Source organism: Platalea leucorodia (assembly GCF_965183815.1).
Source record: "Platalea leucorodia genome assembly, chromosome: 4".
Lineage (NCBI taxonomy): Eukaryota > Metazoa > Chordata > Aves > Pelecaniformes > Threskiornithidae > Platalea > Platalea leucorodia.
In genome coordinates this window covers 116,666,227-116,683,293 of record NC_138826.1, presented here as the reverse complement: position 1 = coordinate 116,683,293, position 17,067 = coordinate 116,666,227, and the positions used below count along the sequence as shown (strand labels likewise).

The 17,067-nt window shown below is 36.6% G+C and overlaps 1 protein-coding gene across 5 annotated transcripts in view; it reads left to right on the top strand.

Annotated features, from left to right (window-relative positions):
• CACNA2D1 (calcium voltage-gated channel auxiliary subunit alpha2delta 1) overlaps positions 1 to 12,968 on the top strand; it is a gene marked incomplete at both ends in the record, with an annotated part of 429,826 nt that extends 416,858 nt beyond the window's left edge. For all 5 annotated transcript variants that reach the window (XM_082308450.1, XM_082308448.1, XM_082308449.1 and 2 more), the window contains 3 exons: positions 767 to 879; positions 3,919 to 4,001; positions 12,852 to 12,968. In XM_082308450.1, the coding sequence (XP_082164576.1) occupies positions 767 to 879; positions 3,919 to 4,001; positions 12,852 to 12,968 (313 nt within the window). The remainder of the gene's footprint in view (positions 1 to 766; positions 880 to 3,918; positions 4,002 to 12,851) is intronic.
• Between the last annotated feature and the right edge of the window lie 4,099 nt (positions 12,969 to 17,067).

Below are 17,067 nucleotides of genomic sequence, written 5' to 3'. Positions count from 1 at the left end.
GATTGTCCTGAATTTACCTCTTTGACAGGTAGAATATATTTTATTAATGACTAAGAAATATTTAGATTTTTTCTCTGCTTTTTTGAAAGTCTGTCTGCCTTTCAAGTAAATTTAAATTGTACATTAAAATTATCCTTGAAAAACCCAGAAATATCCTTACCTTTATTATCTAAGGCATGAAGTGTAGTATCTGTAGCTTAAAGGTATAATACTGCCGATTCAATTATTTGTAAATTGAAAATGACCCTGCTAACTTAAAGGCCTTTTGTGGAATTATATGTACACAAAAATACAACAAATATACATCCAATGCACAGCATACATACCCTAAACCTTTTTCTCACCCTTCTTACAGACAGGTTTATGTGGTGGGGTTTTGGTTGGTTGGTTGGTTGGTTGCTTTTGTGGCTGGGGGTTTTCTCAGTGTAGTTAAGGGAAGCATTCAGGCTGAACTGATTTTATTTCTCAGTACAGTTACTGTTGTAGCAGTTGAGAGCTAGCTATTAACTCAATTAAAGTCATTTTATGCTCTTTTCCATTTTTTCCACTAATAAGTCTAGTTGGAAGGGGGAACCATGGAAATGTCGAAAAGATTAGAAAATTTGTTATAAATGTTTCTTGCTGTTCGTTAATGGAAAAGATAAACAGTAGCAGGCAGACTGAATCTGTGAAGTTGGATTACTTTTATTCCAATACTCTGTGTCCTTCTCAAATACGGATTTCCTTGCTTCATTTAAACATAGGTTTTTGTTGGCTTTTTTTCCAGACTTTATCATGCCGAGAAGATTTCAAACACCAATCTAGTATTCATTATTAGTGACAGCCAACTGCTGTGCCGCTCCTGTGACCCAAAACCACTGATGCAAGCGGAGAAGCCGGGTATCCTTTAAAATCATGTTATTTAGTAGTGTGGATTGATTTTTGGCTATGATATACTGGAATATATTTGGAAAAAAATGGCCTGTTTGTGTACATATTAGTAGCACAGTTGCCATTGGAGTACTTGAAGCAGCAGATATTTGTGGATGATATCACAAATCATCTGAGGCAGCGTTCATTGAAGTAGAGAGCAAAGCTGTTATTTGTGAGGACCTAAAGAGAAGTGGACTCACAGGAACTTAATGAAGTTTCCAAAAGGCAGATGCAGTCTTGGATCCAGTGTAGAATAATGACATACAGCTGGACGGGCTGGGGGTGGTGTGCCTAGAAACAGCTTTGCAGAAAAGGACTTGAGTATCATGATGGACAGGAAGTTGGCACTGTGCCTTGCAATAAAGAGGTCCCATCACATCCTGGGCTATGTTAGCGAGAGTGTAGTCAGCAGGTTAGAACTGATCCATCCCATCTCTTCAGCACTGGTAAGACCACATCTGGAGTGCTGTGTACAGTTTAGGGCACCCCAGTACCACACTGACATACTGGAGGAAGTCCAGTGAAGGTCCACCAAGGTGGTTGGCACCTGGAGCACAGGACAGGCAAGGGGAGCCTTAGTCCTGGGTTTGTTCAGCCTTTGGAAAAGACAAGGGTATGTCTGTCTAGAGAAATAACAAAAAAGGGCAACACCAAGATAAGAGTGTTTGGTCATGAAAAGTTGGGATGCTGCACTGATGCCTGCAACACTGAGGTGAAGTGATGGGGGCACTTTAGTGTGTGCTCAGTGCCAGTGAGAACTGCTTACTACTTGTGGAAACTGCTTTAAGCATCAAAGGCTAGAGTTTATCCAGCTGCTAGCATAGAATTTCTTCAGAGCTGGCTGGAGGCATAGGTGGCATACGTGCTAAGCAGAGTCCTTGCAACACATGCATTAGAATTAAAGGCATGTGAAAGGTTGTTCTAATTTACAACCACCTTCATGCCAATCTCTATGCCTTTAGCCTGTTCACTCCAGTAGATACCTGTAGGTGATGGTGATGGAGATATATAAAAGCAACATACACCTATTCTAGGCCAGGAGAAATTCACCTCAATTTTTCTCTGCCATATATGCTTGAGGATAGCATGCCAGAGATGGTAAATCAAATCATAATTTGGATGTTTATGACAGAATATGGCAAGCAATTCGTAATACCTTTGTCCATGTCAGGAAGTTCGTTGAGACAGCCTCTCCCATTCCTGAAAGAAAAGCATATGGTGGTAGAGATGACTATGTTTCTTTGGCACAAGCAATGCCACATGAATAAAACTGGAATTCCATCTACGCTGGGCCTGAAAAGGAAGTTACATTGGGGTGGAAGCAATATCCATGTCATCACAGAACTATGTAAACACATCCTAATATTCTAATTGGCTCCAGTCCATGACAGTTTGATTAACTGTTGCCACTGTCTGAATTCATAGACAGCACTCGCTATAGAAAATGAAGCACGTTTGATGGGAAATGGGCACATGACTTGCATTTCCCTGTGGGGCCCAAACCTTCTAGAAAGCAATAAATGACCTCAAATGGCAGCCAGAGCAGCTGGGTGGGCTTATATTGACCACATGAACTATTTTATTTTCGTTCCAACTATGCGGTACTAAGCTATTCTCTCTTTTCTATAACTAAGGTACATTGTGAAATGCAGATGTAGCATAACATCACAGAAGCAGACAGAATGACCTTTGGGTGCTATTCAGATGGTTATTATTAGACTCTGCTTCCTTCTGGCTGGTACAACTTTGCTTGTGCACATGGTCTTTAAGAATATTTCTACGTTTCGACTTCCCTTTCAGCTGGGCCCCGACAGAGGAAAGGGGAGGTGAATCTGATAACATCTGAATGAAGGCAGATGTGGATCTGTAGAACTAAATTCCCCATCCTCTTGCCTTCTCTTCCATTGGGAATCTTCACTCATTGCAATGAAGCTGCTGTAGCACTCCACAGTAGTTCATGAATAGGATTGCTTCACGTATCAGTTAGAGATACTAAGATAAGCAAAGTTTTGGTGCTCAATTTTTTTAAAACACTCTAACTTAGCTTTAATGTGTGTACTGCCAACAGTGGAATAAAAAAAGCTTAACATTCTGAATGGTAATATAAGCAGGTTTCAACAGAAGATGGTTTTGCAGTTTACAATATTTGTGCCTTTCAAGTACACTGCAATGACTGGTGTCCCTTGTTAGCCTGTGGCAAATGTGAAGTATGGTGTTTACACTTAAATATCAGCAATTACAGATTTCAGAGACGTAAGCTAAAGCATTACCTCACGTTTACATTTAGCTAATTAATAGCACGTCACTGCTCCCATTTCTATCCTGCTGTTCTGCTGTCAGTATGGACAGCAGTTTCCCTGTTTCCATCACTGAAATGCTAATGAGATCTGACTAGGTTTTCTGTCATTTAGTATCAAAGCCTATAGTGGGATGATCATCTCTATAATATTTGGGGTAATATTGGTGTACATATAATAAAACCAGTAGTTCCAAGCCTTCACTTCAATTTTCAGCCTGTATATAGCATTACTTTTCCAAACAGGCTTCCTCGCTTTTACTGTGTATCTTCATTTTAGCAGAATAACTCAATGGTAACATATGCTATAACCAATCAGCACCACTGAAAGTTTACTACTTTATCAAATATATTCTGTAATATTTATGCAATGGTAATAAAAGCAATACAGAAAATCTTAAAAAAACTCAGCATTTATTTTTATTTTGTGTACGGTTCTGGAAGTACTGGTTCTGAAAAGTCACTCAGGATGTTTATTTTCTTGATTAAAGGAGTATAAAAAAAAAAAAAGTATTTTATTTCTATTTATCCAGAGGGTTGGTTTGATTCAGTTTTCTTTAATTTAAACAAGGAACTGTGACTATTCATGTTTATTTCAGTACTATCTGAATTAGCATAAAACTTTTCTTCTCCCACAAAAGTAACAGAATGTTAATCCTACTAACGTACGATGCACGAAAAACAGTCATGCTCCTTAACCAGAGAAACAGATGAAGGGCCAAATCCTTGTGAAATGGTCAAACAACCTAGATACAGAAAGGGTCCTGATGTCTGTTTTGATGAAGCCAAACAGGTAAAACTGAACTTGTAAGACTTTAAATCTTTAAAAACAATTGTAGAGCTGTTTTAGAAGAGCAGTGAAAACTATGTTTAAATGTACCTTGGTGCCTGGTAACCTATCTATCACTAAACATACTGTTCACTCTAGACCATAGCCATTCTATTTCAAGTATCCCATGATTAACATAAAATTAACAGCTGCTTTCTTATCTGCCTTTCCATTGCACTTTCACACATGATTCCCACTAAGGAAAAAAAAAAAAAAAACATCAGTGAGCATAGAACTGATGGTCTCTGTATAATGCTGTGAAATTCAGTTCTTCTATGGCTTTCACAAATAGGTGATAATCCTGGCTTAGAAGTAGTATTTTTATATTAGTGTTTCCAAATATTATTTAAGATGTTTTTAAATTATTAAAAACATTATATCTGGTTTAGGATGTTGTTCCTCTTAGAAATTCTGCAAATGTGTGACTTTAGGTCACATTCTTGACAGGTATAAAAGCGCATTGCTTTACTGAAATCAGCAAAACTGTGCTGTTTAGTACTCCCTGTATTGCATACACTACAATTTTGAAGGAGAAAAATTATAACTGTGCCACATACATAAATTATTTTGAATATACTCTCTGTTTTACCTTTCAAAATACTATATGAAAGAGAATATGTTGAATTCAAATTGTTCAGAATAAATTTCAAGACAAAAAGTACTGAACAGGGAAGTACCTGCCATTACATAAGATAAATATTTTCAAAATGCATTTGTAATGCCTCGTCCCATTTCTACAACAAAAAGGTTGTCCAAAACTAGTGCAGTTAGTTGGCTATAAGTGCTGTATACCAAGTTTTGTTTCAGTATATTCTCTGCTTTTCTTTAATGAGGCACAATTACTGAGATGTCAGTAGCGTTAAAAAAGTCCAGACAGTTGGTATTCAGTGCATTTTTCTAGTAACCAAATTTTATTTTAAAAAGGAAGTCTTCCTACGGGCCAACAAAGGTTAAACAAAGTTGAAAAAACATCCAAAAACTATTTGGCCATCGTACATATTCCAAATTCTCCTGATACAATTGTGTGTGAAAGTACAACTCTTGCTCACTAGCTTGATGTGCTAATCAGTGTGTAAAAGTCATGTGTTTTGTAACAGTGGATTGTTTTGGTTAAGTTTATTTGCAAAATTTGCTGTGAATCTGTTGCTCTTGGGTGAATGCTTTCACATTAACTCTGCTAACTGCCAGCAATCTGCATGATATCTCATCTTGTATGTCTTTTTTTCTGTGTTTTCTTTCCTTTCCTCTACTTGCTACTTTGCCTGTTATTAATAGGATCAGCCTATATGCACAACGAGTCGTGCCTCTGCCATGATGTCCGCTCCTATCTTCATTTTTCTGCAAGTTTTCATGTGGTGTGGATGGTCAGTTACTTTCTCTAATTTTTTGTTTTGTTCTTGGCTTAAAAAATTAGCAGACTTTTTTACTTACTAAGCATACAAAAGAAAACAGAATGAAGCTAGTCCCAGAAGCAACAATCTGGAGCAATTTACTATTGCAATATTAAGGGAAATTAAATATGAAAAAACCCTGTCTGGAGCCTTATAAATCACAATTATAAATCACAAGGGCCTCTCCCTTAGCAAATACAAAGACACGGGAACCTGTTGGGTTTATATGGTGAGCTCTTTGAGAGCTCTTTGAGACATGTACCAACCGAGTCAATGTCATTCCCTTCAAAACATTTTTCCCTTGTCCCTGTTAAAATGAAACAGAAGAAGGTTTTCTGCACAGAGACAAACAAAAGTACAAAGTAATTAGAAGAGACTATAATACCTGTGAAAATAAAGCTGTACTTAGGGATAGCAAGGATGAGTGCTCTGTGTAAGAGTAAGTGTTGCTATTGAGAAGAGTGAGGAGGTTTCACTGCACTCAATTTATGCAAATGTTAATGATGGAAGGTAATAGTGTGCATCAATTTGGTTATACTATGAATTCAGTGAAATCATAGTTTTGCTTTTTAATTTTTTGCAACCTAAATCATTGCCTAATTACAGCAGAAGGTGGGTTTTTTCTTCTAATGAAGTACATGGCTACATGAAGTCCTGCATGTTGACCTAGTGCAGACTCTGGGGTTCATAACGAAAGCTTTGGCATTTTAGACTGTTTTGCATTTAATGGTGGGAGAGTGCGCACTGCTGTGCTAGTGAGGTGTATGCAAGAGAAGTGCTGATCGAAATAAAATTCATGACCTTGTACGCTGGGGGGGTTCTGATCAATATTATTACTCAGAAAACCACTAGAGGGAGATACTAACATATCTATCAAAGTAAAGCCAACGGAGAGGCAGAAATGGAAACTTAGAGGTCATTTTTCAGAGTTAGTGTAGTAAAATATGGAAAATTGTAACAATTTAGAACACACATTTTCTCAATAATTTATATTCTCTTTATACTTGGGGGGAAGGTTCAATTAATATCACTGGAACATCAGTGAAAAAAAGCTTAAAGGTCTGTTTAACAGCTGTATGTGAGTAATTTTGAAGTTTCCTATTCTGTATTTAAATGATCTAATTTCTAGCAAACGTAGGAACTTGCACAGCCATGGCTGAAGGTTGTAAGGAAGGGCGAAAGTTCCTTCCCCCAAGCCACTGGTATTTCACATTAAAATCTAGAAGATTAACATCTCATGTTCTTACTCATGCAATTTGCTCTGCAAGTAACCTTATTTTAATTAAAAAGCTACTGTCCAATGTACATAAAGCAGCAGAGACTCACCTTGAACTGAATTCTTTATGTCCAAAATGGTCTTTCTGCCGAAGAAGGCAAACCAAAATACTGGGAAACCCACAAAATATAATTTTAGCTGATAGACTTTTGGCAGCAGAAAGTTATAAAGGTAATTTTGTTCATCCATCCTTTTTTTAATAACTTTGTGATTTTGGAAATGGGTTCTCACTGGACATTAATCTGTGTGGTTTTATTAAAATCACTGAAGCCAACACAGATACAAACCTGTTGATCAGGTTCAATAACAGCAGCTGCTTTTTTTTTTTTTTTTCATCAAGGGTAACAAAATAGTCTTTATCACCTCCTTGCACCGCTTGCGCTTACTTTGTATATGCACAGTGGTTTTGTTTGGCATGCCTGAGAACAGAGAAGAACTCTACAAGTTTTTAGCCACTTCTGGGAATGTTTTATTTCCATCAGCTCCCAGGGGTGTCAGTGGGAGCTTTGAAGGTGATTAGCAGCCCAGAAAACTGCCTACATCTTGATGGGATTGGCTGTATCCCTGATCTATGTGCGGGTAGCTGTACAGCTTTGACAGCTTTGTGTGGCAGTCCGGACAAAGAAGGGAAACAAAAAATTTATGAAAGACCATGCATTGGAACTTGAAATGACTCGAATAAAAGTAAAGGTGTTCTCCATGCAATATGAAACATTTAAAATATATGCTTATAGAAGATATAACTTTGAGGTAACCAGCTGATATCAAAGGCCAGATCAGAAGCTTTCTGGCAGATGCGGTTGTTTTATCCTTTTTATAGTCAGTGTAGCACAATGGGTTCTGATAAATGATTAAGGTTTCAAGACAAATTTTTAGTGCATTAAATAGTTATAGTGTACTTCTAAAGGAGTAACAGGTATGTGTATAGACTTAGACATGTATGCCCATGTATATGTATCTATATTTCTATGTGTATCTTTAAAATTATGGACTGGCACTGCCTTCAAGGAAATGTTGATATATAGCAATGAATATATGAGTTTGATGCTTAACAATTAATATATGGTTTTAGAGAAGCATTCATTTCAATTCTGCAAGTGCTGAATAATTTTCACAGTGTGTGATGTTGTAAATTAACCCTCTCTAGAGTTATCATAGTAAGGCATGACATGAAGGAGATGACATTTGGATTTGACACTTCTCTACCTCGAGCACGCAAAGAAATTTGACATGTGACTTACTAATGCAAGGAATTTCTGATATACTCCTGATGAAATGCAACTGCCTAAAAAGGATTATTTCCAATTTCTTTTCCAATTCTTTCTCTCTTCAAAGAGAAATAATTTACAGAATATTATTTTGAAGATAACAAAGAGAGGTCATCCCCAACTGATCTGTTGGTTATTCAGGTTTTCTGTGTGACTAATGTAGTAACTAATGTAATGGGCTGGAAAATTTCAGTGAAACTGCTTAAAAATAGTTCAGTGTCTAATTGCACTGGCAGACATAAAGATAAGATAAGGTAAAGAGAAGATGAAATGTTGCTATGTAATTTGTTATAAGAAATTTTATAAGAAATCTCAAGAATAACATTTATAGGAAACAGCTGCAAAATTTTCTTAAAGCTCAGGAACAGGAGAAAGTTTTCAAAGAGGACATTTTGAAGACCATTCAAAACTGACGTTTTGCTCAATCTGGTTCCAAATTAATGATGGGATCCCACTCATTTCCAAAAAACTGTTGATCTTTTGAATTCATGCAAATCAGCATGTAATCAGACTTTCTCCTCCTTTTTTTATTTACATTTCTTGTAATTTTCGCAACAGTTAAAGCACACAAGAAAAGTACAACATGCAATGCTGGGGACAAAAAAGTAATTTAGATAGGATTTACTGTACCTTCTTTGCCACTACTGTTTTTGTCTTGGCTTAGGACACAAAAGAGTAACTGACTCCAGAGAGAATATTTAGAAATTGTTCTTGGCAGAACTGCTGGTTTACCACTGTAAATTGGTCTACAAACCTCAGAAATTCAATGTGACTTTGATCAATATGAGGTTAAAATCTCACCAACCTTGAAATATGTGTATAAACCTTGTATACTTTTATCTAGTACAGTTTAGCTCTGCCATTCATAAGAAAAAGATGTCTTTCCTGCATGAGGCTTCCAAGACATTCTCCACTGTTGTGAAGTTGTAAATCTTTTTTAAACTGCTCTGTGTAGTCTTAGGGAGAGAGCAAAACATATTAAAATATTTCTTTTCAATCCAATAGGAATACTACATAGTATAACTGTTGAATGTAAAAGCAGTACCCATAAATTGTGATGTAGTTTAAAAAAAAATCTGAAAAAGCAAATAGAAATGGGCAACAGAATGGAGGTTTTTTCAAGTATATGTAGTGGTAGGCTTAATTCATCAACGTAATTTACCCAATATTTGGTCTAATGGGGAGGTGACATGAAAGCTGAGTACTGTATAATTCTATATGTGGAGGTCCATCTACTCTATCCATACTGGGTTCCATTTTCACTATAATGATATTTTCCCCTTCCTATTATGCACAATTTTGTTTAAGATCTTCAATTTACTTCTTTCTTATTCTTCAGACATCTCCCCTTTGTTGGAAAATTTTAAACCTCTTGCTTTACTTTAGACTATTTCTTCAAAGATGGCTCTTCTAAGTAATTTCAGTGGTAAGAATCTTATATACCAAGAGGTAACACTGAGTACTGTTCATTGAATTCATGTGAGAAGAAACCTTTACTGATAATTCTCTTTCTGATGGTACTCACTGTGCGGAAGAAGCAACAGGGTTATTTTTAGGTGCTTTGAATAGAAATAAAGCTACATGACAAGACACAATGCAGATGCAAAAAGCGACAGAGCCAAACTAAATAAACCAGAAAGTTCAGTGCATCTTCAAATCTTAGCATCCTACTCCAAATCTGGTGCAGCAGAGTTCACTTATGACTTACTTGTTGACCGGAAACCTTAGGAATTTTGAACTTGTAGAGTGCAATCAACTAAAAAACAAAAAAAAAAACACCTAAGCCAAAATTGTAGAACTAAATTATAAAACTAACAGATGACAGAGACAAGTCTGGAAATGGCTAATGACTAAAGAACTAGCAGCTAATGTGAGCTATTTGCTTTAGGACAGAATGATTTTTTTTTTTTCCTTTTTTTTTTCTGAACAACGTGAATGCTGAGTTTTGTTTTGGTTTTTTTTACATCCAAGTTTCTAAAGGAGACTGTTGGTGAATGCTATAATTCCTGATGACGTATTGAGTCTAATTTGTCTGCTTTATCTGATTTTCTTTATATGTATTCCAAACTGATTCTGATTCTTCTGACCTCTCTGCTTTAAAGAATGCATTGTGTCTGGTGGGAATCTCATTGAAGTCTTCACCCCTTAAAAGTGACACAAAGAACTCACTGAATTCCTTTGCTGTGCCCTGTAATCCCCAAGTTCCCTCTTTACACCTCTGTTATCAAGCAGTTTCTCTAACTCCATATCTGGATTCATGCTTTTGATTTATTCAAAACTTTCTACTATTGTTTTCAGTATATTTTTCAGGGAGGTCATCAAAAATTCTTTATCAGCCCTCCTAAGTTCCTGTTTATATCTTATCTGCCATTTTTATGTGCTTTCCTGTTCTTGCCCATTTGAGTAAACTTAATTTCTTAAATACTGACCTTTTCCCTATGACAGTGTACTGAATTTCCCTACTGATTCATGCAGGGGTGCTTCTTTGGGGTTTTGGGTTTGGGGTTTTTTTTTTTGGGGGGGGAGGTGGTTGCTGTTTTTTCATTTGTTTGAGGGTTGGGTTTTTGTGGGAGGGGGTGGGTGGTTGATTGTTCTAATTGTAGCATTCATTTTACCTGGATATCTAAGGCAATGTTTCTAAATATTCTTCTGTATCCTTGTGAGGAACTTGCTTTTTGAGATGATGCTTCTAGTTTTTTTCCTGCTTTCTGCTTTTTGTTTGTTTGTTTGTTTGTTAAGGTATTTTTCTGTTTTCTTGGTTTTGGGGTTGTTTGGGTTTTTTTAACTGCTTTTGGTAATTTTCACGTAGTTCCCTTTCTTGAAATGAGTATCTTTTGTTTTGGATTTGTTTGGCCTGATCTCTCACACAACAATGCTACATCCTATTGCAATGTGGTCTACAGAGCTACTAGAACTATGCCATACTATACTACACAGAGCAGCTCTCTACTAATAATTTTGAGGCGGGCTCAGTGCACCACTAAAGATTCAAAGACTGTTTGTTCCAAAAAGCAGTCATTTATCATATCCAAAAATGTGATCTCTACATCTCTTTTTGATAAGGCATCGATCTAGTCTATATGTGGCTTCTCTAATCTCACATATTTCATATCAATCTTTCATGATTGATATTGTCACTTCGATCAGGTGGTCAGCGGTGCAATCCTAGTATTACATTTTTATTATTAGACTCTGAAATTTCTTACCCACAGAGATTCCATCACACTTTCTTTCTTCCTGTAGTACTTCTATGCTATTCCACTTTGTATTATCCTTTGCATACTACCCTTCTGCTGTATGTCCTACACTGGCATTCTTACAAAGTTGGTAGCCTGTCAATGCTCTGTCTTACTGATTATTCTCCTTCCACCAGGTTTCTGATATGTGTATTGTTTTGGGATGGTTCACTGATGACTTGTCTTCATTCCTCCATCTTAATTTTATGTCCCTAGCATTGGTGTAGAAGCACTTGAAAGTTTTGCTTAAGGATGTGCCAATAAATTAAAGGTGTTTTAATCACCCTTTCGTATTTATCCTGATTGTACTTTTTATCCCCAACCCTCCTGAGCCTTTTCTGAGGCACGTTGAATATTAGTTACATATGCCTCAGTGGCATGTCAGTCTGAGCCAGGAGCTGTACCATGCCCGTTGGCTTTCCTCTGCTTTCTGTTCTAAAACCTTTTTAATTTCTGTGCCAGCAGCCAGGCTCTGTTACTGTTAAGGTGCAATCTGTCCTTCCCTGCATATGTCCTTCCTCTTCAAGAAGATTCCCCAGTTCCTAATATACCAAGGTCCCTTCCCACCCGCACTGTTGTCTTGTCGTTGGGGGCTTGGAATCTCTTGGAAAATGGAAAGTGTCTTTTTATACTATGGGTACAGAATACAGTGAAAACAAGAGGAAAACCAAATATTTTCAGCCTTCAGAGCTACCCATGAATCTCAGACTCAGTGGACAGAGCAGTGCAGGGGATGGCTGGAACATTGTCCCGGTGTTTTAGGCAGCTAAACATAGATTGTATCAGTCCTGAGAAACAAGAAGGTGTAAAGATGTTACAGACTCCAGAACAGGTATCAAATGTATTTCAGCCAGACTAATGAATAGGTCTATAATGTGAAAGGTATGATGCATTATAGGCAATGTGGGACCAAACGACAGCAATTAATGGTAAAGAGGAATGGGGAAAAGAGGTGTGATCGCTGTGTGGCATAATGAATGGTTAGGTCCACTGACGTGTGACAGAGCGGTGCAGCTCAGAGTGAGCCCTCAAACGGGCCGGTGTCTTCTCTACAGGCTGCATCAAATGTGTACAGAAAGCCAACAGAAAATTTGGTTCTTATACTTAAATACAGGATCAGAGACAGAGAAAGGATTTTCATTCTCTTTGATCATATCTTCACCTGCAGAGCATATTCATTTTAATGTGCGATCATGTTGATGAAATGAACATGAACATATTCCAGCATTTGTTTTCTAACCTTGAACCTGTTCTTCCGTCTTTCCTCACAATGAAGTGATACTCAAAATCTCCAAATCGGTGTAATTTTAAGGAATATAGATGTGGTTTACTGGGGCCCCCGGGTATAGCATTTCTTGTTTGATTGTGTAAGTATCCCATCTAGTTCATAAGTGACTGCAGGAAGCCTTGTAAGTATTTAATCCTCCCATGCTTATAGTTAATGTAGTAATACCACTCTTTGTATCAAAAATCAGACAAACTTCCAGGAATTATTTGCTGTTATTTTAGGCAAAATAACATATATAAGACCAATAAGGATGCCTCAAGGATAGTTCAAAATGTTGAAGAGTTAAATGTAGATTGCTTCTCAGGAAATTTAATTGTAATTAATGTTAAATGATTTCCTCTTTTCTCGTCAACAGGAAGATTCGGCCGACTGCGGTGGTGTCTCTGGTCTGAGTCCATCACTGTGGTCTGTGGTAGGAATTCAGTTGGTCCTGCTTTGGCTGTTATCTGGCAGCAGACACTGCCAGTTATGACCTCGCTAAACCAAAACCTGCGTAACTTAATCAAGACCTGGCCAAAACGATAGCCTCAGTTTCATTTTAAAAAGGGTCAGCTATTCAGACAGCAGCAGAACAGCAGTGCTCGTGTCTGGTTGTCACTCGTTGTGAGACTCATAAAGGCACCCACGGTGGCTGCATGTTGGAGTGTCAGATCCTTAAACGTGTGTGAATGCTGCATCATCTATGCCATCCGAACAGAATTCTGTACGTGCTCCATTGGGGAATCTAAATTTCTTTTTTTCGTTTGTTTGTTGTTGTAATCTTGATGACTTCATGTAAAAGGGCTCCCCTGACAACAGCTTATGCATATGATTTTAATTTCTTTTAAGCTTTGGATATCTTGAAGATTTATATTCTTTTACATAAACAGTTATTTAAAAAAAAAAAAAAAAAAAAAGAAAGAAAACATACTCCCCAATATACATTACTGGCACCATGATGGCTGCTTTGATCAGTTTTGTCCAAACTAGTTGAGTAAAATGAAAATATTGGCTAGCCTTCATCAGAACTTCAGCATGATTGAAATGCTTTATGATGAATGGTTTATTCTTCCAAAATGAATCAAGTAGCAAGCTACATTTTGGTAGGTTGATAAATTGTTAGTTTAGGAAGGAGGGAAGGAAGTAAGGAGGGAAGGAAGGAAAGAAGGAGGGAAGGAAGGAAGGAACGAAGAAAGGAAACTTCTGTTTTTAAAAAATATAAAGGTGCTTGAGAGTTTAACTAAAAAGTGATTCTCATCTTAAACTTGGTGTCATCTTTTGTCAGAAAAATGTTAATTTCAATGTAATATTCACCTCCTTTTCACAATGCAGTTATATATAAAGCTAGTAGAATCCTTCAAAGGCTCAGAAATGCTTGTGAATAAAAAATGTCTTTGTGATATTTGAACGTTGGTTTCCAAGGGTATTTTGCATGATGATGATGCTATGTTATTGTTTTTCAGTTTGTTTTCTTTGATGGTAGAGTATAGTCCATTGAAAAGGTAACTGAGTGATTCTTTTATTGTGTGAGAGACTGAACATTGCAATGTATTGCAATCAAATCATATTAAATTATATTATGAAACAGAGCTCTGAATATACTGTGCAATGAAAAAGCTGAGAAAATAGGGTAAATTTAGCTATTGTAACAAAAGGGTTGAGTTGGATTTTTTACAGAATAGTGATCTCACATGAAAACCTGTGTACAGATATTTTAAGTACATAAAGATCAGATTTAACACATTTATTTTTGGAAGTATATGTTCTCTAAGGTTCATATCAGGTTCCCCCTTTGTTTCCTTCATATAAAAACACCCGTAATATTAAAACTTCTGCTGTTGCTATTTATTACTGAAAATAACAGCAAAGTGTCCTGGTTGCTGAGATTAGAAAAACTCTAAACAAATGGGGAGCCTTGAATCTATATGTATGCACATTGATACTTGATTGTGAATAATAATTTTAGAAGTTGTTTTTATACAACCTCATTGGTGATACAGATTGGTGCAGTAAATTACAATATTACAGTGTAGCATAGTGTTGATGCAAAATATGATTTGTGCTTTTTTTCTAGTTTTCAGAACTAAACAGTATTGCAAGACAGCTAAACCAATGAATGTGCAACTCTGCTGGTATTGTACAATTCTGCTAACAACTGCAATATGCAAATATTAACATGGCACAATACACTAGCTCTTTAAAAAAATAAGAAAATGCAAAGCATTGGTATGTATATGCTGGCAATTGATTGATATAATTTTGATCATGCCAAGAGCTTGAAGAAATAATTGGGCATGCATTAATATCTTATGAAAACTGAAGAAGCTACTCAAAGCCGTGGCATGGCTTAAAAGATCAGATGTCTACTGTAGTTGTACCCATGGCTGGTTCATTGTTTTTGTCATGTACCTTGGCTCCAGCTATGTATTTTCTCATGTTTGGGAATACAGTGAGTGAAAAAAAATAAAACCTGACTTTTTGTTCAGTGATCAGATTTAGCTTTTTAAAAAATATCTCTAGTAAAGTCACGGGGTTAGAGGTACAATTAACGGTGTTGGATGACTTCAGGTCCTCCTCAGGGAAGGTGAGCTATTTTTGATAATATGGGTGAAGTTAATCTTGGAGCTCTTCCTTCCAGTCATATTGCTGCACTTCTCTTCACCCTATCAGCAGTTACCACCTGATAAAAAATTGACTTGAGTCTTTCTAATGCTGAGACTGCATCTGTATTTTTCCTTAACATGGTCAATTGAAATTTTATGGGAGGAACAAGTTTTGTAGGATTAGGCCAATACTTACTACACTCATAGCTTTTAGTCTAAGATTACTTAAAATACATATTAGCTTGCATTTTGTGCTTCTAATTTCTTGAAAGAGTGTCAGTATATTAAGTTCTCTACAGTTTCACTTAGCTTCCCAAAAGAAACCCTTCATGGAAAAGTTATGTTATTTAACATTTTGGAACAATTTGCTTACGCTGGTAGGCCATATTTTGAGTTACTTAATAAAGATTTGATTAGAGTCTGTAGGCAGAAAGAAAGATGGCACAAAGCCATGCTGCCACAGAAACCAACTGCGGCTTTTGCTCTCATCCAACTTCCCTTAGAGTGCTGAAATACAAAAGGAGGGAGAAGCCCATGCCATGCAGACCCATGAGCCTTCTTGGCTTATCCAAAGAGGGAAATGTCCTTTGTTCCTCTCCTCTGCTCCTCTGTATGACCTGAAGAAACGTGTTTCTGTATAAACACTTAGCCTTCCAGCCATTATACCTGTCTGATAGAAAACTCAGGATCTGGCCCTCCCAGAAGGGCTTTGTACTGTCCCCATAGAACTCAATACTTTAAAAAGGAAAAAAAATGAAATTTTGGCTTCTTTTTGCAGAAAACAATATATAGTTTGATTATATCCAAGTGATGGTCAAGATTTTTTAAAATGCACTACCTAGATATCTGCAAATTACAAAACACAGAGAGAAAATGCAATGTGAACTTTAGCTATCTCAAAATGTGAATACCAGTCTGTTAGAAATAACTCGCACGAATAAATACATATTCTCATGCAGAAGAGTATCCTTACTCTCACATAATGCATGATAGTCATCTTCTTTTGTCTGTGAGAGAGGAAACTTGATCCTAGGCTTTAAATTGAGACATTTTCAAATTACAATATGTTGTAAAAAGTTTTTTTCTTTTTAAAGCCAGATAAAAAGCTCTGTTCGTATTTGCTCCGATCCTTTAAATAGCACTAAGGGAACTGTTGGGACTGTTTCAGTTTACACAGAAGTCATACAGCCTATTGTATGTCTGACAAATAACCACCATTAAAGTCGTTACAGCATGGTACTGTGCAAAACATGATCTGAGGACTTAACATGAAAGGTTTCTTTCTAGTTTTTCATTTAAACAACCAGCATTACTGCCAAAACACTGACCGTGGTCCATATTTGTAACAGGTTTTTAACATGACATAGCAGGTTCAATTGACAAGATTTTTAGGTCCTGTACCTTTAAGATTTTAGTATGATCTTTTTCATGTTTCTAATGCTTGAGGCTTTACTGCTTGACTTGACAAAAAACAGTGTTGCTGCCATTTCTAAAAGTTTTCCTATAATAGTCCTTTTACTAACTTAAAAACTGGCCTTACTGGGTTCAAATAGGCAGTATCCCTTTTAAGTGACCTTTGCAACCCAAGTGTTACTTGCTGTGGTTTTTCGGTATCACTGAAGAAACGTTAAGACCTTTTGTTCCCATTAACACTTAAGCTCAGAAAACGTGCTTAGTATGTCTTAATTTCAAAACACAACCTCAGTCTCACTCATCCTAAAAATTCAGATGCTAGCACACTGGTTATTAAGAAGTATATTAATGCCTCCAAGGCTCTGCAATGCACTTGGGTGGTTTTGGAATGTCAATTGAAGGTGAAATCTTAATAACTCCTTCCTTAAGACAAATCTTACCCTAGCTTCATCAGACATCCAAGCCTTTAACAAAGGCCAGATTTATTATTTTTTTCATACCGCAATGTTAATATTGTTAATACTCATTGTACACTACTGTAAAAAGATTAAAACAAAGTGTCTGAAAGCAATTCAA